We start from the raw sequence: 25,035 nt of genomic DNA on the forward strand, positions 1-25,035 counted from the left end.
GGCGTGGGCTCTCCGGTGAGGGCGCGCGGTGCGCCTGGACCTGTGGTCCCCATGGTGCTGCTGGTAGCCGGCGTCGGGTCGAGTTACCGCCTTAACCGTCCAGTCGTGGGCGCCAGCCTTTCACGTTGGCCTTTGCGGTCTAGTCATCAAAGGTTGTGTGGGTTTTGTAGCCTCTTTGAAGAGAAGGTGGAAATTTGCATAGGAATAGGCTTAATGTGCACAAGGTCATGATGTCGTAGGAGGTGCCTCATGGGACCTGTATGGTCGGTTCATTCATGCCTGAGCGTTTAGCTGTTTAATCAAAACACCCTCTGGAGTGTGTGCTTCACACAGAGGGGCCGAAGGCCTGTCCCCACCGGCCCTTGGCGGGCGATCTGTTCTCAGGCGGAGCCGCCTGTGCGGGAGCCGCCTGTGCGGGAGCCGCCTGGGTGGGAGCCGCCTGTCTGCCCGGGGAGGAGCAGCCTGTCTTGGAACCCAGCCTGGTCGAGCCATGCCAATCTGAGATGCAGCCTGGGTCCCCAGACCACCTGTCTTGAGGGAGCACGCCTGTCTTGGGGAAACGCCTCTTGAACAGCCTGGGTGGGAGCCCAGCCTGTCTGAGGCTGCATGTGTCTTGAGACATGCAGCCTGTGGGGAGCAGCCTGTCGCGGCGGGGCCGCTGGTCGGAGGCTTAAGCCTGTCACCAGGGAACCGCCTGCAATGAGACACGCCTGTCAGGGAGCCATACCAATGGGGAGCAGCCTGTCTTGAGCTACATGACATTTCTATACGACTGTAGCTGCTCTCAGGGACTCTGACTCACTTTCCTGCAGAGCAGAAGGTGCAGGAACATTCAGGAAGGTGTCACCATGTATCCCAAAAAAAACTGCCTTCTTCAGTTACTGGTTTTATCATATCCACAGGCCAGCCAGGCAGGGAACCCCAGCAGTATCCCAGAGCAGAGAGAACAGCAGAGAGGAGAAGAGAGAGAGAGAGAGAGAAGGGAAGTGGGAGGGACCTTGTGGAAGAAGAGGAGGAGGGAGTGCACTCTTCCTTTGAACCCCGTTAAGTCCTTAATGTTAATTTTAAGATCACCCGAAATGATACATTGCTCACTTAAAGAATTGGTAAAATTTCTCCCATGTAAAGGCCAGTGCATAGAAAAACTGAACGTTTAAGAGCATCTCTAACTCGTTCCTTGAGACTCTGTCGGTCCTTTGCCAGGTGGACAGTAAGGAGCAGAGGGACACGCGAGTGGTCTGCAGGCCCCTGTGGCCAAATTTTGCACTCAGAGAGGCACTCTTACACTGAGGCGTCACATTCATCTGCGAACCTGAGTTCACACCTGTATCTCAGAGACTCACACTCACCCGCGGGTCTGAGCTCACATCTGCATCTCAGAGGTCTTTGTCACACAATTGCACTCTCAGATCAACGCAGGCTCAGCCCTGGGCACCGGCTCCGCCCAGCCCTGGGGTCCGTGGACAGTGGGCCCCGGCAGGGCGGGGGGCACCTCCTGGGTGCACGCACGAAGGCTTGGCGGGGACCCTCTGCGGACTTGGGGAGCGTTTGAAGGCGGGGTGATGCATGGGGGCTCCCACGGCCTCGGCTGGGCCTGTGCTGGGTCACTTAGTGGAGCGGGGGAGGGTGGGAAGGAACCGTGGGGTGCGTCCTGTGGGACACAGCGTGTTCTGTGGGTACAGGCGCTGGCGTGTTTCCCAGCGTTTCCCATGAGCACAGCATCGCCACACGGGGCCCCAGCCAGAGACTGAGCGGTCACCCTGTGGCGAGGCGGGCTTGCGGCAGAGGGCAGGGCACTGGGGACCTGGTCCAGCTTCGCGTGACTGTGACACGTCGAGCAGGCCCAACCTTCCCTCTCTGGGCAGCGGCTCTGGCTGCAGAGGCTTCTGTGTCGCAGAAGGTGGCGTCGTCCGGAGAGATGAGCCACCGGTCAGTTACACGGAGACCGGAACCTGCAGTCAACTCACTGCACTTCCTGACGACACCCACCGGCCCTCCAAACCGACCGTCTAATGTTAAAAGTTTTCCTTCAAATAATGATATTTTGAAATACAGAGTCCGATGGTTCGATTAGCAGTTTTTCTGCTGCTGTGGTCTTGCTGTGACCGCCGTCTGCCTGTCCCCCCTCCCCGTCCCCTCCCGGCGAGCACGCCTCTGTCCTCCGCGCTCGGCAAACGGTCCCTTCAACTTATTTTGAGAAATAATGTTCCATGCTCAGTTATTAATTTGAAAGTAATCTTTTTTTTTCTTTTCTTTTTTCTTTTTTTAAAATCATTTTCTCCACTTTTCATTTGCAGGTCAAATTTCATTAGCTTCCCAACTGAGAAAGAAAGAAATGATGGGCTTAGGTTCTTTTTTCTCCGTGAGAACATAATTATAGAGCAACATTCACATTTGTTCTGGGGGAAATTAATCTATTTTTAGCTGTAAATTGCATGCTTGAGATATGACTAAAAGGAGCAGACTGGAATTTACCGCTCGCTGTCAGCCAGGCGGGGACGCGGGGACACGGCTGTGCCCAGGTGCCACTCAAGTCCATGGGCGGCGCGTCCCTCGTTTCTGGGAGCGGCGGACGGGCCGGCTTCGGTACGGACTCCGTGAGCGCCACTCACCTGTCTTTCTTTTTCAGGTGTGGTATAATCAGAAGGGCTTTCACTCCCTGCCGTCCTACTTAAATCACCTGAACAACCTGATTTTGTGGAGGCTCTTGCCCCCCGCCGCGGACTGGAGACAATACGGTAATGGCGTTTCTCACGCGCTGTGACTCACGACTTTCAAAACGCAGTGTCCTTAATAGTGAAAGAAGCAGAAGGAATTCCGAGTAGGAAGGTCGCCAGCGGCGAGACGGTTTCTCCCGGGCGGCCGGCCCGTGTCCCATGTGGACAAAGTCGTGGGCCCTGTTTGTCCTCGTTTGTGTCACGAGATGTTTTTACCGTCTGGACATCGTGACCTGATCTGTCTGAGGGAGGGAACGAGGTGACTCGAGAGTCCTCTGCTGGTGATGTCCACGCAGAAGCGAGAACGGCTCTCTCCTTCAGGGCTCGGCCCTGTGGGGCAGTGCGGGGGACACCGCGGACCCGCGGTTCTGGGGACGCACCCGGGATTTGTTTCCTGCCGGGCGCTCAGCCCGTCAGTTACCTGTGTCGATCGCGAGGTCTCTACCTGTGCTTTTTCCTTTGGTAAATGACACAGGCTCGTTTCTGGAATGCGAGGTGCATTGATTTGCTTGAGGAGATGGTCTGTGATTCGCTTAGGTGGGATAAGTCGTAACTTTTCAAGTCCATTGTTTCTAAAACAAAAAAAAAGGAAAGAAAGAAAACAGAGGTGCACGTGCCAACAGGGCTCGTCTGTTTATGCACAAACGTCTTTGTCGCGGCATCGGTTCACATGGAAACAGATGGTACACGGTGACCGCGACGTGCTCCAGCCTTATCGCATTCTTCCATATGTGTTTTCCCTTCGCCACCGTTTTAAAAATAAGACAGATTCAAGTATTTGTGCTAGTGTAATTATTTCGGAATAATAGATACAACTGAAAAACATTAAAAACGCGCACACCCAAGGAAAGCTCAGAGCTCGAAGTCCTGCAGGCGGGGCCGGCAGAGCGATGCTTCCAGCATCTGAAATGTGCGGGGCCCCGTGTGCGGCGACAACCACGGTCTCGTTCAGTGTTCCCGCCAGCATCGTGAGGTGGGCCGCGCTGGCCCACTTTGCTGAGCAGAAGACTGAGGTTCAGAGACGTCGCCCACCGGCCGTGGCTCTGAGCAAGCTGGGTGGTGGGCCGTGACCTGACCCTGGGTCTAGCTGACGACGAAGCCTCATTTCCTGCTCCACCTGGGCGGTCACTTGTGGCGAGCACGCTCCGCGGCGCGGTCGCTAACTCTGGGCCTGGGGCAGTTCGACTGGTGTTGGGGGTGGTGGCAGGAGGGACCCCAGGACCTCGCCGTGAAGGAGAGCGTGAGGCTCGGGCTTCGGCGTCTCGTCTGAGGCTGGACTCTGCCTGAGCTGGACAGAGCGAGGACGGCGTTCGCTTGATGGGCAGTAGGCGGCCTTATAATGTTTGAGGGTGGGAATGACACGATCTGGGCTGTAGAGAAAGAATCGTCTGGAGCCACGTGGTAAGGGGAGGGGGCCGATCGCACTCCAGTGACCCAGTGGCGCTCACAGCTTGGCGGCGGCCCAGGTGCGGCTGGGCGGATCGGGAGAGAAATACCGCCGAGCATGGCTGGTGGGAGAGGCGGCGATGCCGGGGGCGGGGAAGAGTGACCTCGAAACCTGAGAGTTTAAGAGTGAACGACGCATTGGTCAGTACTGATGACGTAAGAAATAAGTCAAGAGAAAGAGGCCTTTTCAAGGAAGGGGACAGTGGTCGGCGCACTCACGGAGACGAAAATGTGCCGCAGATTCGGAAAACCGGACAGGCGAGTCAGCGGCGCGGTCGCCACGGGAACCGGAGGGCGCCCTGCTCCCCCGTCTCCTGGGGTCCGGGTCCCTCCCGCCGGTCCTCGGCAGCTTCCCGCTGCGGCTTTCAGAGACCGTTTCTGCGGGTCTTACTTACCCCGCGCTGGAGACACCGACAAGCCCCTCCCCTTTCCCCGCCCATCACGACGCGTGGCGGAGGGAGCAGAGTAGCTGCAATTAAGTTAAAGTACATTAAACCTGGAAGCAGAAAGAGAAGCGGCTCGTCACCCCCAAGGGACCCGCAGCGAGATACTAGCAGAGGTCTGAGGGCCAGGAGGCAGTGGAGGGCGCCCGCCAAGTGCGAAAGAAAAACAGTGCCAGCCGAGAATTTCGTATTTGCCAAAACCGACCTTCGAAAATGAGGAAGAAGCTAAGACATTTCCAGGCAAACAAAAGCAGGGATTGTGCGGGCAGCGACCTGCCCTGTAGGACATGCTGAGGGAGTCCTTCGGGCTGAAATTCAAGGACGCCCCACGGCAGCTTGCGCCGCGCGGGAGCGTAAGGTTCGCTGGCTAAGGGGAAGCGCGCGGGCTGTGCGGATACAAAGACGATGTCATCGCAGGGCGACTCTGCTTCTCATTCCTCTGCCGGATTTGGAGGCAGAAGCGTGAGACGTAATTATAAATCTGTGTTAGCGGATGTGATAGATGAGGACGTAATTTGTGATGTCGGCCTCACGTAGTGGAGCCGAGGAGCAGAGGTCCGCGTGTGGCCGTGACACATTCTGCAGAGGCCGCCGGCAGGGCCGGGCACCCTCGCTCCACGGCTCCGGGCGAGCGGGAGTCAGGTCAGGGAGACAGGCGGGTCTCTGGGTCCACGCAGGCGAGGGCCCGAGGCCACACCACTCAGGGTATGACGAATGTGCAAGTCAAGCCGGGGGCCCGGACACCGCCCAGTGGGCCTTCAGCACACGTGCGAGAGCCTGGGCGTGAACGTCTGGACAGCACCAATTCACAATCGAAGGACAGTTCTGGAGAACGGTGTGGGGACCTGGGGGACAGCAGCTCCCAGCACTGCTTCCGCGGTGGGAGAGCTCGCCTTGGCCCGGGGCTGGGCCCACGAGGGAGGAGGTGGCGGCCGGTCTCCACGCACAGGCCGCGCACTCAGTGCCCAACGTTTGCAGCAGCCAACAGGAAAGGGAGGGGTGGTCAGTCTCAAGTTGACAGTGAGATGCCACAGAGGTGGCCGCCGGAAGCTACGGCGTTCTGGATGCCGTACTGGCTGGAGTTTGCTGGGAGCGGGCACAGCCCCGTGATGTCACGAGCAGCCTTCAGGATGAAATCCTTTGAATGAGAAGTTGATGACGGTTTCTCCATACTGGCTGCCGGCGTCACACTGATGCGCAGGCTCCAAGAAGAGGAGGAAAGAACAAATCACAAAACACAATGGGGCCCGCGGGACGGCTCTGTTTCCGCCTGGATCACGTGGCCGGGAGGCGGCTTCTGAGTGTCGGCCTGGTCCCCGTCCAATTACCCCCTTTGCATTTTGTTATTCAGCCTTTCTGGGCCCGTTTTCCTCCCGTGAAGTACGGGTAGCATGTTACTTAGGCCACGGGGAAGCTCGAAGGATGGGACGATCGAATGCGCTCAGGTGTCAGCACAGGGCCTGTCGCAGGATACGCATCCGGTGGCTGCCGGGTCCGTGTGGCGGTGGTGACGGCAGAGGCCCAGCACGAGCGGTGTGTGTGTCTGTGTGTGTGAGTCTGTGTGTGCGTGTCTGTAAGTGTGCGTGCATGTGTGTGCTGGGTGGGCCGCTGGGGTCGCCACTCCTGGGCGCCGGTGGGAGGCACGGCGTGGGCACAGAAGCCTGAACCGCGGGCCGTCCGTGACCGCGGGGGGGGCTCGCGGGCTCACTTCCCGATTTGTCTGTCACAGGAATCACGCTCTACAGCCACCCGTACGGAGGGGCCTTCCTGGACGAGGACAAGATGTGAGTTGCGGGGGTGGGCGGGCAGGCCGGAGGGCGGCCCTGAGCCCCTTGGGGGCGTCCGCTCCTGCACATGCCCTGAGCGGGGACGGCGCGTGCGGAGCGTGAGGACGAGCATCGCAGAGGCAGGAAGCGCCCGGCCTCGGCCTCGGCCTCGGCCGGGGTTTCGCTGCCGCCGGGCCCATCGCCGCTTCTCGCTGCCGGGAGGGGGCTCAGGTCCTTCGGCACCACCTGACGGCCGTCCTCCTTGCCTGCAGCCTGGAGAGCATCCGTCAGTGCGGAGTGGCCCTCTGCATCGTGCTGGGGTTCTCCATCCTGTCCGCGTCCATTGGCAGCTCTGCCGTGAGGGACAGGGTGACCGGGGCCAAGCGGCTGCAGCACATAAGTGGCCTTGGCTACGGAACGTACTGGTTCACTAACTTCCTGTATGACATGGTAGGTTTTGGGAGGGACGTCCCGTGCGCCTGCACGCTGGGGATCTGCGTGTGTGTGTAGGTGTGTGCGCATGTGTGTGTGTGTGTGTCTGTGTAAGCGTGTGTATCTGTATGTGCGTGTCTGTGTGTAAGAGTGCGTGCGTGTGTGCGCGTGCATGGGTGTGCATGTGCCTGCATGTGTAAGTGCGTGAGTGCATGTGTGCACGTGCGTGTGTGCACACGTGTGTGTCTCGGGGTCGTTGGATGCGTCAGAACACAGAAGAAGGGATCATTTTATTGGCGAACGTGTTTCAGAGAAAGGCACCTCTCTGTATCACTGTCGGTCGCTGACGATGGCTTCCTGCCGGGGAAGATGGACAGGCCACAGGCCAGAGGCACACAGAGGGGCAGCTGCTCCCCGCGGCCGGCGGCGTGACTGACAGCCCCTCCCTGTCGCCCCCCAGCTCCTGCACTGCGTGTCCGTCTGCCTGAGCATCGCGGTCATCGCCGCCTTCCAGCTGCCGGCCTTCACCTTCCGGGCGAACCTGGCGGCCACGGCCCTCCTGCTGCTGCTCTTCGGGTGCGTGTGGGGAGCGGCGGGTGCAAGGCAACGGCCGTGTCTGGAGCAGAAGCCCCGGGAGCAGAAAACCCCTACAAGGGGGACCCAGCGCCCAGCAGCTTCAGTGAGTGCCCCACTCTTCTAAACCCCTCCACCTGATGGTCTTCCCTCACATGAGCTGCATCTGCAGGAAGGGAAACGGGGTAGGCGGCGGCGGGAAGAGAGAAGCTGGAACGGAGGAGGAGGTGGGGTGCGGAGCGTGTCCGGCCGGCACGTCCAGCGTGGCGGTCGGTCGGCCCCGGGGGCAGGGCCGTCCCGGTCACATTCCGGCGGCGGCTCTTCCTCCGCCGTAGCCGGCCAGGCTCGCGGCCCCAGGACGCCGACCCCCGCAGGAGGCGGGGTGGGGGTGTGTGCGGTGCCACCAGCTCCGTGCGCCCTGGCCGGTCCCCCTTGTCCCCACACGGACCCGGAGGTGCAGGGAGCCCAGAAACTGTCTCAGGAGGGGCTCGGCCCCAAGCACGCGGCCGGCAGAGAGGGGCTGCTTAACGCTTGAGACCCGGAGGGACGAGGGTGCCGACAGGTGAACAGCCTCACGAGAGACGGGGGGGCGAGGGCGCCCAGGAGCCTGGGGACGTCGCTGTTTACACTGGGAAAAGGAGAGGTTTAGCACCAGCAAGGAGGCAATGTCACCTAGAAACGTCAGAAAGAAGAGCTTAGCTCGTACAAATCCGAAACCCTGCGGACACATCAGGTCCTGTTTGGTGCCAAAGGACAGTGACGCTGAGGTCACAGAAGCCTCTTTGGCATCTTGGAGAGTTCGTGCGGCGTGGGGGAGGGGCCCGTTTTCAAAGGGAAGAAAAACTAGGACTCTGGAATCAACGGGAACAGTACACAGTATCCAGCGAATTCTAAACTCGATGGAAAGATACTGTGTTTCGGTGAGAGTGGGGATAGTTAAAGGCCACCACAGGTTTCGCTAAAAAATAAATTACGCATTGAATATTTTTCTTAAAAAAAAAAAGGGAGCCTGGAGCCGCCAGCACGGTGACCGGAGCCAAGTGTCTGACGGTAACTAATAAACACGCGGTGAGGGGCCCAATGGCTGCACAGCCGCTGACACCTCTGTCAGCCGCACCGTGGGGCGTCGCTGCCGTCTGCTCTCCCTTCCGCTTGGCCGAAGCTGAGATCCGCTGTCCAGATATTTAAGTGACGTGGCCCACACGGCACCTGCTTTGTGCCCAGACGGGATCGTGCAGGAGGGAGGAGTTGGGGTGAGGTGGGCGTGAGCTCGTGGTCCGGCTTCTCTCTGTGGCGCTGACGGACAAGAAGCCGTGACCCGCCTCTTCGGTAACGAGTTCAGTGTAATTATGAACGAGGGCGTCGGCGTCTGGCGTGGCCCCCGTCTGAGAGCCGTGGCTTTTCCCCTCGCTGCCTCGAAGCGCAAATGTTTTGTTTTCGCGTCCACGTGACGAGGCAGATCGTATGATTTCGTGCATCAAATTGCACATTCGTTACATTTCCTGACGTACAAGGTGTGTCTCCTGACGCAGGGGCACATTCTAATGTCACGGTTTTCCCGTGGGGACGAACTGTACTCAGGTAATAGTTGTCTGGAGGGCTGAGCCCCCCGGCACCCCTTCGAAGTCCCGTGCTTTTCAGAGCTGGTGGACACAGTAAGGCAACCCCAGGCATCAGGTGGAGCCATTAAGTCACTCTGAAAAGCGTGATGACAAGTCTGCCGTGGGTGGCAGACGGCATGTGGGAACAGACTGGGCTTTGCGAGAGAAGCTGTGATTTAGAGTAAGTGGCTCCTCTGCTACTGGGGACCTAATTGAGATGCCTGAGTCCTTTTGTGGGCACAGGGGTGTGGGGACAGAGAGAGCCTGAGGGGTCGACGCCCCGCTCGAGGGCGTAGAGGAGGGAAGGAGAGAGGCGTTCTCATTTCGGGGATCTCCTGGGGGGTTTCTTAGGTCTGGATGTCATTTGAAAAGGGGGTGGCGCCCCCTACCACCCAACTCTGGGGCCACACGAGAGGGGGCGAACCCCGTTTTCTGCCTCACCTGCTCCGTGGCTGTGGGACTCTCTTCGGGCCATTTAACTTGGTGATCCCTTTGTCCATTTGTACAGCGGGAGCCTAGCACCTGCCTGCAGGTCGTGGAGTGTGGGGGGCCTGAGGGCCCCGTGGGGCGTGCGGCTTGGCGCCCAGCACGAGCGCACGCTGGAGGGGGCGTGTTCCGTTTGTCTCCACGCTCCGTTTTCGCACAGGGCTCTGCAGCTTTCCGCACTCTTGACAGCGTTTGGTTCTCACTGACGAGCAGGTGTTACTCCCGCTTTACCGATGGTGATCGGAGCGCAGAGCTGGCCCAGGCGTGCGCCTCTGGGCGGAGACGGTGGGGTCGTTGCTGACGCCGTCACGGTGGTGGGCTGCAGGTCCAGGCCCACGTGTGACGTGACCCAGCTCTCGAGCCTGCCCAGGGGTGCGGGGCCCCCCAAAGCCCCAAAAAATGATTCCCTACCTGAAGGAAAATGGCCAGGCCGGAAAAATGCCCCCGACGACGCAGCGCGTCAGTGGACGTCACGGGAAGATAAACATGCGTTTCCACCTGCCTTCCAGGTACGCGACGCTCCCGTGGATGTACCTGACATCCAGAATCTTCTCCAGCCCGGACATGGCCTTCATCTCGTATGTCTCGCTGAACTTCATCTTTGGCCTCTGCACCATGCTGATGACCACCATGTCCCGGCTGCTGGCCATCCTCTCCAAGGCCCAGGTCAGTGGCTGCAGCCGGGTGTATCCGGGGCCCCTGCGGACGAGCCTGTTCTGTTGCTTTTCTGACCGGAGCTGGGTGGCGGCGAGCTGGCGTCTGTAACCTCCGGGAGACGCCGCCGTGTTTGATGGACGTCCGTGCCTGGTGGCGGCCGGTGAGGGGCATGCAGGCAGCCTCACGGACACGCTCGCTGCGCCCCCGTGTGTCGACGTGTGGGTGACGGGCCCAGGCGTCGTGGCGGGGGGGGCGGGGCGGTCGCTCGTGGGGACTGGAGCTGTTGGGCAGGATCGGCGCAGTGCTGACCGCAGTCCCAGACCATGGCCGGTCCAGGCGGCTTTACCAACGCTGCCTCCCGTGTCCCCTGGGACACTCTGGAACACTGGGGACGCAGGGCCGTCCCGGGGGGTGGACTGGCCGGTCCGTGTGGCCTTGTCGCTGCCACCTCCCTGTGACCCCTGGGACTCTCCGGAGCGTTGGGACGCAGGGCCGTCCCGGGGGGGTGGGGCTGGCGAGTGCCCTGCCTCCCTCGGGGCCCCTGCAGCCGGCCCTGGGCGTCACCGTGTCCCCTTGCGGGCACCATGCCCTCCAGGCGTCCGGGTCTGCTGACTGCTGGCACGTGGCACCCGTCCCCCGCGTTCCTCTCCCCGTGCCCGGGGGGCCTGCGCCGGCCGCTGCAGCTTCGCCTGGCCTTGCTGTCCTCAGCTGCCCGCGCTCAGCGGGGACGCTGCAAGGCCGCCTCCCCCGGGCCGGGCTCCGCCCCTCCCACGTGGCTTTCTCTTCTCCGCTCCCGCTGCACGTGACCCGTTTGCTGACTCAGTGTCCTGCCCTCTGCTCGCCCTGGAGCAGACACCGTCGTCCTCGTCACATCTGAAGCTGTCGTCGTTCACGTGTCGCTTCCTTAGCTAACAGCCCTGAGTTACCAGTAAGAGGGAGCCTTTCCCTGCGGACGTCGCTGGCCCGGGGACGTGGCTTTCTGCCAAGCGGGGGCAGCGGGCCCCTCGAGGGCTGGGTGACATCCGTCGGGAATGGCGGTCGGTCAGGGCAGGAACCAAGGCAACGTCAGGCGGTGCTTCCGAGTTCTTCCAGTGTCTATGTGCAGGAGACGGCGGGCCACAGCCGAGCGCTGCTCTCGAGGCCCCGGAGCCTGCCGCCCCAAACCGCACCGGCCGGGACGCGTCTCCTAGTTAGGGCATCAGTCTGCATCGCAGGGGACCAGTGGCACTGCCTGCTATGAAACGTAAGGGTGACGGACTCTAAGCGGGCCCTTTAACGTCCACGACACGGCCGTGACGCCGTCGGTGGTGTAATGCTTCTGCTCCTTTGGAGAAGGCTGTCACTTACATCGCCGTCGGCCTTGAGCACACGGGGAGAAAGCTGGTCGCACGCGAGTCTGGGTCCCACCCTGTCCCCCGAGCCGGCGGCCCCGTGAGTTCTCCGGGAAGGGTGCTTGCAGGGAGGCCGCGGTCTCAGGCCCGTCCGGCCAGGTCAGCCCTGGGATGCCGCTTCCTCCTCGGGCCCGGGCTGGTCGCGGGGGGCAGGGCAGTGAGGGTCCCCGAGCCGGAGGCGCCCGCTGGGCTGCGACGCATGTTCTAACGCTTTGAATCTCATTGCAAAACAAAACCGATCTCTATACAGCACCAGATGGTAACGACAGTAATTAAATTTATAGGGGCTGCTCAATTTTTAAAATATATTCGATTTAAAAATTACGCTGTGCAAACACGCAGCCTGTCTCCTCTCGTTCTGTCTCCACGATTCCGTGCCGTCGGATCTCCCCCCGCCTCCTCCCTCACCGTCTGCCCCGCCACACCCCTCCGTCTGATAGGCTCGGGGTGACAAGGACGTGTATGTACCGCCCCCTGCACGCGGACTGTCCGCCGGGCGCTTCACCCGTCGCGTACCTGCTCGCGGTCACAGCTCGTGTGGTCCACTCGTTTAAAACCCACGTCCCCCTGCGGCTGTTGCTCGTACCCGTACGTCGTAGCCCGGGCTGCGGTCACAGCGCTGCAGGCCAGGCGGCCCACACGGCAGACCCGTGTCCCTCAGTGCTGGAGGCTGGACCTCCAGGGTGACGGCGCCAGCGGTCAGGCGGAGCCGCTCCAGCGGGCGCGCACGTGGCCACCTTCTCCCCGGGTCCCCACACAACACACAGGAAGCTCTGATGTCTCTTCCTTTTCGCATAAAGGACACGAACCCCAGTACCAGGGCACTGCCTCATGCCTTCACCTCCATGTGGCCACCCCGATATCGTCGCACCCCGATATCATCACGGGGGGACTTCCGCATACGAATTCTTGGGCCACAAACATTCGGTCCCTTGCATTCTGCCCCTGAGTCCTCCAAATTCATGTTCTCCTCGCCTGAGAAACATGTTCATTCCACCCCAACAGCCCCGAAACTCTCGACTCATTGCAGCGTCGACTCTGAAGTCCAAAAAGCCTTGCAGATCTCCACTAAACCGGGCGTGGGTGACTCGGGGTCCGAGTCACCCTGAGCTCCCCTGCGGCTGTGACCCCATGAACCAGCGAGCCACACGCTTCCAAACGCAAGGGCGGGGCAGGCGTGGGGCGTGCATTCTCCTTCTGGGGGGATGAGGCAGAAACGATGGGACAGCGCATTCCCGTTCTGGGGGTAGAAGTGAAGCGGCGCATTCCGTTCTGAGGCGGGGTAGGCGTGGAGGCGTGCATTCTCGTTCCGTGGGGAGGCGGGAGGGCAGGGTGTGGGGCGGCGCATTTCTCATTCTGAGGGAGCAAGCAGGGCGGGCGTGGAGCGCATTCCCATTCTTAGAGGGGCAGGGACAGGCGGGGGCAAGTGTGAAGCGCGCGTCCCGTTCTGGGGCGGGGGAGCAGGCGTGGCGCGCATTCCCGTTCTGGGGAGGCCGGGGCAGAAGCGTGAAGCGCGTTCATGAGGCGGGAGCATGCGTGGGGCCCGGCGCATTCCGTTGGGGGCGTCTTGCTTGAGGAGAGGCGTCCGGTCCCGGGCAGGCTAGCCAGGGGCAGGCTCGCCGTAACCGCAGCGTGCGGTGCCGGCCCTCGCCGTGTAGCCAGCGGCTGGGCCGGCACCGGGGGAGGGAAGTAGGGGGGCCCCAGATGCGGGGCCAGCGAGGGGGCGCGGGCGATGCGAGGAGCCTCCGCGTGACTCCTCCCCCTCCGCCCGCACAGAACCTGCAGGACGTCTACGACGCCCTCAAGTGGGCCTTCGCCGTGTTCCCGCAGTTCTGCCTGGGCCAGGGGCTCATCGAGCTCTGCTACAACCAGATCAGACACGACCTGACCCGCGGCTTCGGCGTGGACGCCTACGCGAGCCCCTTCGAGATGAGCTTCTTGGGCTGGCTCTTCGTGCTCCTGGCCGCGCAGGGCACCGTCCTGCTCGTCCTGAGGGTCCTCCTGCACTGGGACCTGGTGCACAGGTCAAGGTGAGTCCTGGCCTGGGCTGGACTCCAGCCGGAGGATGTCGAGGGATCGGGCGCCGGCCTGCGAGGTGACCACGCTGTGCCTCTCCCACAGCCCCGGGCCGGGATCCCCTGACTCGTTTCGGGGTGCGGGATCCTGCGTGGAGAAGATTCTAATTAGGGCCCCTGGAGAAGCGGCTAACAGTTAAAAAGACACACTCTGGCTATTTTACGTGGGTCCCGCTCAGCCTCAGAGAGGCTCCCGTTCAGGCTCTTTAGGGTGCGTTTCCTGGCTGTGCGGTGCTGGCTCCCACCCACCCCGCACAGGCACCTCCGTTCGTGGACAGACGCCTAGGGACTTGTCACAGAAGGGGGACAAAACGGAGGGTGACTTACGCCACCACGCACTGACGTCGCTCCCTACGGCCCTGTTATGGACCCCAAGTCCGACCGGTCTCTGGAATCTAGATTTCCAGCATCCGGCTGAGTCCGGGATAGAATTCCGAGCGCCTTTCAAACAGAATCGAGCCTGCAGTTTCCTGTCATTAGCTTAATATTTTAAAACTACGATGTGGAATCCTGTTGGGTGGATTTTGGGGCTCTCCACTCTCCTATAGCAGTGGAAGATTTTGTTTGAAGAGGAGGCTTCCGCACGTTCCATCCCCTTTACTCAGTGGTCAGTATCCATTGTTCCTTTTCAACATGAACGTTACAGAGCATGGAATTTAAGCTTATTTGGACACGAGCTGCCTGCCGCCCCCTTACAGGTGGCTGTCACAATGACAGTTTCACCCACTTAACTTCTTTTTAAAATCTAGATCTGAGCAGATCATTGTCTAGAAGGTGGAGTCCAGGTGCTTGCCAGGCCTCTTGAGGGCACCTCATGCTCAGTGAAGCGCTCGGTGATGCTCCCTCCAGCCCCAAGGACGACTCTTGCTCTGGTCAGCGGCGTGGACCGGCCTTTCCCGTCCCCGCACCTGCCCCTGCCCCTCGCTGTGTCCCCGGGCTGGCGCGGTGCCATGTAACGTCTTTGCCACAGCCCGTCACTGTCAGTCCCCACTACTGACACGTTACTCGCCTCTGCTGGACGCCAGGTGCCCCCGTGCAGTGTGGTGAGCTGCCGTGGCTGAATCGCGGGGGGCGAGGGGAAGGCCCTGCTCTCTGCGTCCGGGACGGGCAGCTCCTGCCTTCTCCAGCGAGGTGGTGTGTCCAGGGCCAGCACCTGAAGCTGGGCGCCCGTGCCCAGCAAGCGGCCCACGTCCCTGCCCCGGCCTCCCCTACGCAGCCCCCGTCCCCTTCGGCTTTGACTGAGAATCCGGGACCCGTTAGGCCCCGAGCCCGGCTGCACGGCGGTCAGAATCCGGGACCCGTTAGGCCCCGAGCCCGGCTGCACGGCGGTCAGGTTGGGTGGGTTTTGGGGAGTCCTTCCTGTTCTCTCTCCTGGAGTCTGCAGCTGGACTTTGCCCTCTGCACGCCAGGAGCCGGCTGGACAGTGACAGTCACTGGTCCAGGAGAGACCTTCTCTTCTGATATGAGGCGCACTGGACCTGGGGAGTCCCCCGGTGCCCTCGGGGCTCTCCCTCTGTGGCCTGGGGCCAGCTGTGTGGGTGTCGGCTGGAAGGTGGCAGCGTGGCACGTTTCGGGGTGCAGTGGGGTGAACCGTGTGTTGGATTGTTGTGAGGTGGCCAGTAAGTGGCCTTGGTCGCTTGTCCTCTGCCCACTTGTGCATCTGGAGACAGAGACCCCCCCCACACACGTGGCAGACGCCCTGGGGTGCTCCCCAGTGTTATGCAGCTCTAAGGAGACGAGGCCAGAGCTGCAGACGGGGTGGCTTGGGGTGCAGGCGGCCGGGGTCCCCGCGGGGGCGGGAAGGGCCCTGGGAGGCCGGCATCCCCTAAGGTCGAGGAGCGCGCTTCGGCGTGGGAAAGGTGAGGGCAGCTGTCAAACGGGAAAGCGTCAGATGCGATGCACCATCGCGGACGCCGCCGCCTCCCTGGCCGAGCTGGGGCGCCTCGGACGCGCGGCACCCGCCTGGCGCTGAGCCCTCCCCGGGACCCTGTTCTCTCTCGTCTCCGCCGTTCACTTCTCGTGCTTCTGACTGTCACGTAAGCGGCATTGAACACCGAGGGCTCCCGAGTGCCCCGCTGTTTTTTCTCGTCATTTATTTTGGACGTGGAATGAATTATTTGTCCAGTGGCGGTTTCAGGTACAGAAAAAATCACTCACACAGAGGAAGTACTGAGTGGCACCGGGGCTGGAAACGGGTATCTTATTTTGTTTTAGAGAGCTGTTTATCTTAGAATAGCGGGAGACTCGCAGGACACCGCGAAGTTCGTGGAGTCCCCGCGTGCCCTTGACGCAGCTGCTCGGGTGACGCTGTGACGGTACGGTCGCACGGTGCCCAGCCGTGCGACACCCACGAGACCGGGCATCCGAGGCAGCCCTGGCGCGTGGTCTGCGCCCTTCACTTGGCCACCTTGGCGTGTGACGGCGCACAGGGGAGTGGAGATTTACTCGGAGTTAGAATGTGTCAGACTGAAAGTCGTAAGGAGGATGGAAACGTGAGTGGCTCGGATGCTGAGCGCGTAGAGTCAGGAATTAAATTCCTGTTCCTCTGACAGACGCTTGTCAGGCCGGCTGTGCAGCCCAGCTGTGAAGCCAGCAGCCCCGTGTCCTTGTGTTGGGTGCTTTCTGTACAGTCCAGTTGATTAAATGACCTATTTGCAAAGATTAACTGGACCGCTTGATCCCTTATAATAATTTTGGGATCGATTCTGTTTCCACGAAGCACAAAGCCTGGGCTGAGTTTGTTTTTGCAGTTGGAAGTGGCTGTAGTTTGGTGTCTGTCCACACACTGTGTTTCAGGAACACGCACGTCCAGGGAGGGATGTCCAGGGAGGACGGGGACTCTGCTGGCCTGTGGTCAGCCCGGCAGACCGGGGTGTGAGCAGAGCGGGGGCTGCGGGGTCTCTGGACGTGACGACCTGTCTGCACAGATGTCTGACCTCTCTGGACTCTGCCGGTCCCCGTCCCAGGCGAGAACTAACTCTGATGTTGCCTTCCCAGGGCCCGCCGTGCCGCCCAGGGCGCAGTCCCGTCGTGCCAGGACGCGGACGTGGAGAGAGAGCGCGTCCGGGTGCTGCAGGGAGGGACCGGAGGCGACGTCCTCGTGCTGCACGACCTGCGCAAAAGCCACCGGGGCTTGTGCCGGAGGAGCGCGGCCGTGCGCGGCGTCAGTGTGGGCGTCGCACGGGGCGAGGTAACGCGTTTCCGTTTGCATCCCCGTTCGTGGCGAGCCGCGTGGCTGTCACTCTCGTGCTGCTCCCAGGCGGCCTGACACCGTGCTAAGAGCGGCTCCCGGCCGCAGGAGCTTCTCTCTGCAGACGTGGCAGGACCGGAGCCGGGGCGGAGCTGCCGCTGGTCCCCCCGCCGGGGACGCGTTGCTGGTCGATGGGGGGCGGGTTCGTGTGGCCGAGGAGCTCTGGTTATTGTTTCAGCCACGGGACGACTTTTTATGGCGTGCAAACCTTCATGAATCCCATGCACCGGGAAACCACTCCCGACTCTTACTGGACGTCAGTGGGCTTTACGTGGCCACCGCAGCCCGTCCGGCAAGCGCGGCCGTGGCGCCGAGCGGAGCGCACGCCTTCTGTCCCCACTGACACCGCGTTCATTCTGCGGAAGTTGCTTCATCCGCCCTGCTGGAGCCGTAGGAACCGGCCCGGTCTGGGCTTGTCTGCGTGAGGGCGTGAGCTGTGGCAGAGCCCGCGGTGACAGAGGGCCTCGCGCCCGCGCCGCCCCAGCTGCCGAGGGGTCCCGGGTGCTGGGCGCCGGCTGGCGGGGTCGCGAGCGCGCAGCAGGCATTTCGGCGGCGGGGGCTCAGGGCACGGAGAGGCGGCGACACCAGTCGAGGTGGCCGGGGACTGCCACACACTCTGTGCCATGGGGCGTGGCCAGCGAGGGCCCCGTCGCCAAGCGCTCTTCCGTGACGGTTTGTCACTCCCCTGTCACCGGCCACTTCCTGCCTTTGCCTCAGAAGTCGGCTGGTTTCCCCTCCGTCCCTCCGAGGTGACAGCCGGCGGAGTGCGTGGCAGGTGGCACCGACTCACGCCCTCCTCAGCTGCCGACCGCCCGCGACGTGATCGTGCCACCGAATGCCGTTCTCGGCGTCTGTAAAGTGCTTTACCTAAAAGCATGATTTTGACAGTCCGCAAATACCACGGACGAACGAAGCCGCCTCGGAGTCGGCCGAGCGCGACGCCGTGTGGCCGCGTTCGGGTCTCACCGTCGTCCCGTTTTCCCCTCGCAGTGCTTCGGGCTCCTGGGGGTGAACGGAGCCGGCAAGACCACCACGTTCAAGATGCTGAGCGGGGACGTCGCCCCGACCTCGGGACACGCGGCCGTCCGGACTCGCACAGGGTAACGTCCAGACTTAGTCGCTTTGCCGCCGCGGCGGTGACGGCCCAGCCCGGGAGCCCCGTGTGCCTTGAGTCCGTGGACAGACGCCTCGGGGCGTCGTCTGCCTCTAAATGTGCCTCCCACGTCCCGGCCTGTGTCCCACACCTCTAAGCTTCCACTCCGCACTGTGAGGCCCCGGCGTGTACGTGTGTGTGTGTGCGCGCGCGCGCACATGCGTGTGTGCACGTGCATGTGCGTGTGTGTACGTGCGTAATGGTGCGCAATAGCATGCATGTATTGTGCGCGTGTGTAATGGCGTGTCAATGGCGTGCGTAATGCGTCATTGTGTGCGGCGTCGCGGTATTGTGCGTTTGTGCGTCGCGTGCATGTAATGCGTGTGCATGTGTGTGTGCGTGTGCGTGCATGCGTCAAATGCATGCGCGCGTGTTACTCTTGCGTGTGCCCTGTGTGCATGCTGGTGCACGTAATGGCATACATGTTTGCATCGTGTGTGTTGCGTGCTAACAGCCGGAGTACGTGTGTGTGCATGTTGTGCATCGCGTGGTAATGGCGTGGTGTGTGCACACCGGCGGAGAGGCTCACTGAAACACGACGTGCTCTCTGGACACTGTCACCGTCCTCGCACAAGGAAAGCCACGAGCCGGCCACGCGGTCCCCATGGGTCGGTATCTGAGTTCCTACCGAGTTGTTGGTGCCGTGTTTGATCACAAGTCTGTCCAGCGGCGGGCACAGAGTCATTTTTAAGTAGAGTTGGAAGTAATCTGCTTGAGATTTTTATATATAAATTCACATATAGTAACTGAAATAGTTGTTCAAAAATATCACAAGCACCCAGTAACCAGCTAATCCTTTGCACCGACAAACGCTCGCTGTCCGTCCGTGCTGTGCCGGGCGTGGAATCGAGGCTCCTTGGGACTCGTGTTGTTGATTTTCCCTGCGGTCACAGGAGTGAGACGCTGCTTTGTTTGTTTGTTTGGCTGGTTTTTTTTTTTCCCCATAACGTCTCTATTTGCTAGTACATATGGACAAAAGAAGCAGAATTCAGAAGGAAACAAAAATGTAAGGTTTATTTCCTCATCCCTGGAAGGCTGGTTCTCCTCTTCCTCATCTCATTTCATCATTCCTAAAGTAATTGGAAAATGAAATTCAAATAGCTGATTTCGAAAGCAAGACTGAATTTGCATCTGCGCCAGTCTGCGAGTCTCATACGATGCTACGGTACCTGTGTAATTAGCTTAATTATGACTAAATCACACTTGCATTAATTATATTTTTGACCTTGATTATTTCTAATGTTAATTGTGCATTGGTATTCAAGGAATTAGATGAGTAATGAGAACACAATGGAATTTTTAACCACTTTGAGAGCCGATGGAAACCTTCCAGCCCACGAAGCTCCTGACAATCTCTGCTGAGCTGAAACTCACCAATCCAGATCATCACCACCCTAAAGTTTCTTCCCGCTGAGGTCACCCAGTGGGAAGAGTGCTCTTTCCTTGTTTAATTTATTAATTTTTAATAATGCACATCCTCAAACTTGAGAATAAGATACGTCTGAAGACTTCGTTCAGAAACTGGCTGTTAAAACTTGGTTCAAAGTCACAAGCTCCTGCTTTAACGCCCGAGGCCACAAACTGCGAGCCTGTGGGCCACGAGTCGTACGCATGCCGGCTCGGCCCGCCGCGGGTGACCCCGACCGACCACCCCTCGGCAGAACCGTGCTTCCCAGCCGGTCACGGTTCCCATGCCACAGGCTGCCGCGCCGTTGAGGTCCAGGTCGACAGCTTGGATCCTGAGAGCATTCGAGTCTGCAGCCCCCTAGACAGAATAAATGCTGATGGCAGTGCTGATTCACCAAGAGCCTGGGGCGGGGGGGTCTGAGGTTCAGGGGATAAGTGTCGTGCCTGGAGAGAGAATTCCAGAAAGGGGCAGAGGCTTTGAGCCGAAGTTTCAGACTCTAAATCTCATGCTCTCGACCTCCCCCGAATTATTTGAGAGAAGCATGGAAGACAGAGAAACAGCGATCCGCAGCGTCGTAGCAGAGCACGTGGAGAGAGGGCTCAGCGAGGCATCATGTTTTGAAACCAGAGCAAGCACGTATTTTGCAGTAGATGCTATTGGATTTATCTTTTCTTAAAAAATCAAATACTTGGAAGTGGGCTGTAAAAAAGTACCATTTGCATGACACGCTAAACACAAACTTTTAGCGGAGATGAAAGTTCCGATGAAGCAGATAAACACAAAAACATCCACATAGTGACGTGCCACAGGTAGGTGTAAGGAAAACGCATATCTGAAATAAAACGATACGTCAGCAGGACAATCTCTCCCAGGGGACGGCCTCGCGGTCAGGAACTCGGGGTGTGAAATACAGAACGTGGGATCTTGCAAAACGCGCACGGTCGGAAAACCGGAAAGAGCCACAGGGGTACGTTTGAATGAAGAGAGTTAACGCTTTCCTTGTCCGATGACTAAAGAAGCGTAATGAACATACACACCGTCGTCGTCACAGGAGTTAGGCCGTGTGGGACACGAGGATCCTAACTCAGACACGCATGTACGAGTGGACCGTATCGAAAGGAACCCCGTTCAAACAAGAAACAGGGACCAACACTGTTAACGTTACTGTCATTATTCTTGAATTTAAGTTCCGTAAGACATTGTTTAGAAATAGCAAGAGTATTTATACCACTGTCGCTACTAACGTGTTCTTTTTAAATGCGATATGCTTAAAATGCCAGTGGAAATCCATTAAGCGCTTTCGACCGAGGCGGCTCCCGGGGCGTCGAGCTCCCGCACGCCGGTTCCGTCCTGCGTCAGGCCGGCCGCGGCGAACTTGGCGACAGGCCGGCGCGGCGACACGGTGCTGCTCGCCCGGGAGGCGGAACGTTCCACTGCGCTGCTGCTTCCCTTCGCAGAGAGGACGTGGCTCTGTCCGCCGCCGGCTCGGCAGGGGTTCGGATCGGCTACTGTCCGCAGCAGGACGCCCTGGACCAGCTGCTGACCGGCTGGGAGCACCTCCGTTACTACTGCAGCCTGCGTGGGGTCCCGACGCCGCGCATCCCCCAGGTAAGGCCCTGGACCCTTTCGCAGAGAGGCCCCCGGAGAGCTCGGCCCGCCGGAGCCCTCTGGTCCCGACACGGCTCCGTCGCCCCGAGGAGGAGCCGGCGCCCTGCGAACGCTGCGGGGAGGTGTCGTCGGGATGACCGCGCCGGCGGGACCTCGATGGGGCGTGTTTCCCCTCGTTTACGTGACGCGCTCAGCACCGGTCGGGGTGACACAGCTGCGTGGCCGGAGTGGAAGCAGCACCCCGTTCGCCCCTTCGTGGCCTGTCTCCTCACCTTCGTGGTCCGTCACTCTGTACTCAGGGACGAAGGCCGTGAATGCCCGGGTGGCAGAGCAGGGTGCACACCTGGTGTGGGCTCGGCGGCAGGCCGGAGGGACAGGCGGCTGGCGGCTCCCTGCTGCGTGCCCTCCACTGGGCTCAGGAGGCCAGGCCCCCACGCCCGTCTGGGAGAGGAGGGGGCGCAGTAGGAAAGCTGGGGGGCTGCGTTCTCCTTGCCATGTGCCGCGGTCAGCCGAGCGGAGCTGGCCGCCTTGACCGACAGCTCGGGACGTCCCGAGGGGCGTGTCACGAGGGGCAGGGGCTTGAGGCGAGTTGTGCCTCATCTGCACCTCGCCGCAGAGTCGGGGTGCTCCGTGCATTTCGAGATTCCAAACAAGAGGCAGAAATAAGTGGCTTCTGTGGTGCAGTTTCAATGAGATCTGCGGAGGGGGGGGGCACCCCGTGTTCGCAGGGGCCAAAACCGACAGGCATCGCCGGCACGGGCCGTGCGCTGCGTCCTCCGTGCGCCAAGGGCACCCCACTCCCTTGCTCTTCCGAGTGGGGTGCGAAAGGGACCCGCCCGCGTCCCTGAGGGGCCCGGCCCTTCGGCGCCCCCCAGCTTAGCGGAGCAGGGGCAGCTGGGCCGTGGGAGTGGCCACCAAACCCGCTCGTCAGGCTCAGCCTCCGAGACACCGTCCCCTGGTCGGCTCCCGGCTTAGTACCTGATTAAAGAGACAGATGCGTGGCAGGCACCGCAAGCCGGCTCCTCTGTAAACTGGCTCCTCTCGTCCCGGAGAAAAACACAGCCTTTGCAAATGTTCTCGGTCCCCGAGGAAGCCTCGGTGCGTCCTGTCACGGTGTGGTCGCCTCCCAGTGCACGGCTGTCTTTCTGGGTCCTCCCCCGAGAGTTTTAGCGACGGCCATGATCCGACAGACAGGAGCTCTCAGGCTTCCCAGACGCCCGCCCTGTCCCCGGCTCCGTCCCCCGTTCCTGCCGCCGGGGCTGCTGGCCTGGCCCGGGTGGTGAGCGGCTCGTGTCGAGCTCTAACCGGGAGGCTTAAGTATCGTCCTGGTGCTTTTCGAAGTTGTTACTGTTTCCTCATTTTCATTGTTTCTATCGTCATTGCAGGTTTGTTCGCTCGTCTGTTTCATATGTGTGCGTTCGTTTAAAGCTGCGTTTTATTTAGGTATTTAGGACGTTCAATTATTAGCCCATTTTCTTAGAGTTTTTCCTTTTCTGAAATTTGAGTTAAGATACAACCTTGACTAGTTTGGTCACATGACACTGTCTAAGAAGCAAATCCACATTGACGCCGCTGTGGCCTCAAGAGTTCAATAAATGGTCTGTAGAGGTTTTACGCTGTGCCGAGCTGGGTGGACACAGACTGCTCTGGAAGAAGCAGCCCGGCACAGGGGCAGAGCCGGGCAGCGAGGCCGAGCAGGCCCCCCGGGGACGGGCCCTCCCCTCCGGCGTGCGGACCCCCACTTCTCCGCCCCCGTGAAGCCCCCGCCCTCCGGCTCGTTCTAGTCACCTCCACAGTCACATCTACCCCCCGTCCTGCTCCGACCAGGTAGGGCGACCCTCTGAGTCACCCGGCTCAGTGTCCGAGAGTTCGGCCCGTCACTCTGGTGTCGCCAGGCACAGCAGCAGCAGCTGGGTCGTGGGCGCCCCATAGGTTCACCCGTCGACCCGTGTCCCCAGGGGCTGCGCGATGTGAGATGGGGGGCAGCGGGAGGAGGGAGCGGGATTGGGGGGGGTCTCGGGGAGGGGGGATGCAGTCACAGAGGGCCCCTCTCTTCCAGGTTGCTGGGGACCTGGTGAGGCGCCTACACCTGGAAGCCCACGTGGACAAGCCCGTGGCCACCTACAGCGGGGGGACGAAGCGGAAGCTGTCCACGGCCCTCGCGCTGCTGGGGAAGCCCGACCTCCTCCTGCTGGTGAGTAGCGGCCGTGACACGCTGGTGGCACCTGGCCCCTCCCTCTGGGCGGGACCCGGAATCCACAGGGCGGGCTCTGAGGGGACACGCGCCTCCGCCGGTCTGCACGTCCCACGCAGGGTCCAGAGAGTCACTGCAGCCTTCATCGTTAAAAAGAAAGCTCATTTATCAGTAGTCACTTTTATGTATTGAGTTGAAGATTCAGTGAAATTTTAACATAAAAACAGTAAAATAACCAGAATTCAGTAATCTGAAAACCAGCGCACATCTGTCCTCCGACATGTCGCTTTCAAGCCCCGGCTCTGACCTCTGACAGTGAGCACGACCCCGCATGGCCCCGCAGGTCACAGACGACGCTTTCGCCACGGAGGACGCCGCGTGGCTGAGCCCACGTGACACGGCGCGGTGTCCCCCGCGGGCCCCCACGCTCAGCCTGGCGGGGGCGGCCCCTCCCCTCACACGCGGGCCGCCCGTGGTCCCCGCTGGGGCGCACGCAGCCCTCGAGGTGGGGACAGCCGGGGTCTGGGCTGTGATTGCCACTCCCGGCACCGGCCTCGCACGCCGTGCGCATGGCCCCTCGTCCATCCGCCGGGGCGCTGAGAGGGGTCCCCGAGAGAGCCCACGTGTGGCCGCGATAAGCATCGTTGCCAGGGCGCCGTGCGGAGCGTCCGCCTGGAGACCTGCGCCGAGGGCCGTTGCGGTCCTCCCAGGGAGGGGACGAGGGGCTGTCAGGCTGACAGCGACGTGGGCCAGGCGCGTGTGGAATGACACAGCGGCCCTCACGCACGCGCGGTGCCTCGCCTCCGCCTCTCCCCCTGGGCACCCGTCACCCGTTTGCAGAAAGGCCAGGCGTTTGTCTCCCGCTCGGTGCCACGTTTGGCTCACTTCCCTTCTGCTGCCCTCTCTGGGGAAGATGAGACCCCACGCTCCTACGAAAAACACGTTGAGAGCTCCTGACTACAAAAGGCACAGAAAGCATCACTCAGTCCAGAAGCATCTCTCAAAAGTGGCTCAGATGAGAAGTGCTTCAGTGTTTATTGAAGGAGAAAGCATCGGGCTCCAAGAAATGGCACTTTATTTGCTGTTGCTCAATAAACGGATCCTTTTTCTGCTGCCGGAGTCTTTGCAGAGGTTCTGAGGGTTCCCAGAGGCGGAGGAGGCTCGGAGACTCGGGGTGCGGGGCTGAGTGCCCGGCTGCCGAGGGGGCCTGCGGAGCCGGCTTCACGCAGCGGGCCCTGCCTCTCGCGCAGGGCGTCTGTCCACTCGGTGGGGGTCCCTGATGCCCGTGCCTGTGCCGTCTTTCCTTCAGGACGAGCCCAGCTCAGGGATGGACCCCTGCTCCAAGCGGGTCCTGTGGAAGGTGATACTGGACGAGGTGCGGAGAGGCTGCGCCGTGGTGCTGACCACCCACAGGTGAGCCCGGCCCTCATGGCCACCCACTCCGCCCTTCACCCCAGGGCGCCGCCCTGGGGGCGAGATTCGTCACAATGCCGTTGCAGAGAGAGAGCAGCTCATGGCACCCAGGCTGCCTGGCCTGCAGGTGGCGGAGCTGGTGTCCGTCTGGGCTGGTGTCCGTCTGGGCTGGCATCCGTCTGGGCTGGACCACGGTCTCACCCAGCCCCTGCTAGGCCTTCTGCAGCCAGCTCTCAGCTCCTGGTTGTCCAAGCCTCTCAGCCCAGCAGGCGCGTGAGCTCGAGGGAAAACTCAGCAAGCGTCTGAGTTTGGCGTCACGTTTTCGTCCCCACACAGTTAGTCTCGTAATTAGATTTCAGAACGGCCTCGGCCGCGCAGCCGTGCTGATCTTAGACGTCATGGAACCGTGGTGTGGCTAATAC

The 25,035-nt window shown here is 60.9% G+C and overlaps 1 protein-coding gene across 1 annotated transcript in view; it reads left to right on the forward strand.

The window, feature by feature from the left end:
* ABCA13 (ATP binding cassette subfamily A member 13) overlaps positions 1–25,035 on the forward strand; it is a 148,766-nt gene that overhangs the window by 113,638 nt on the left and 10,093 nt on the right. The window contains exons 47-53 of the mRNA XM_039847126.1: positions 9,974–10,130; positions 13,289–13,542; positions 16,585–16,777; positions 17,828–17,937; positions 20,856–21,006; positions 23,066–23,200; positions 24,510–24,613. Coding sequence (XP_039703060.1) covers positions 9,974–10,130; positions 13,289–13,542; positions 16,585–16,777; positions 17,828–17,937; positions 20,856–21,006; positions 23,066–23,200; positions 24,510–24,613 — 1,104 coding nt within the window. The remainder of the gene's footprint in view (positions 1–9,973; positions 10,131–13,288; positions 13,543–16,584; positions 16,778–17,827; positions 17,938–20,855; positions 21,007–23,065; positions 23,201–24,509; positions 24,614–25,035) is intronic.

The sequence above is a fragment of the Pteropus medius genome, unplaced genomic scaffold (genome assembly GCF_902729225.1).
Source record: "Pteropus medius unplaced genomic scaffold, Ma_sr-lr_union100, whole genome shotgun sequence".
NCBI classification, from domain to species: Eukaryota; Metazoa; Chordata; class Mammalia; order Chiroptera; family Pteropodidae; genus Pteropus; species Pteropus medius.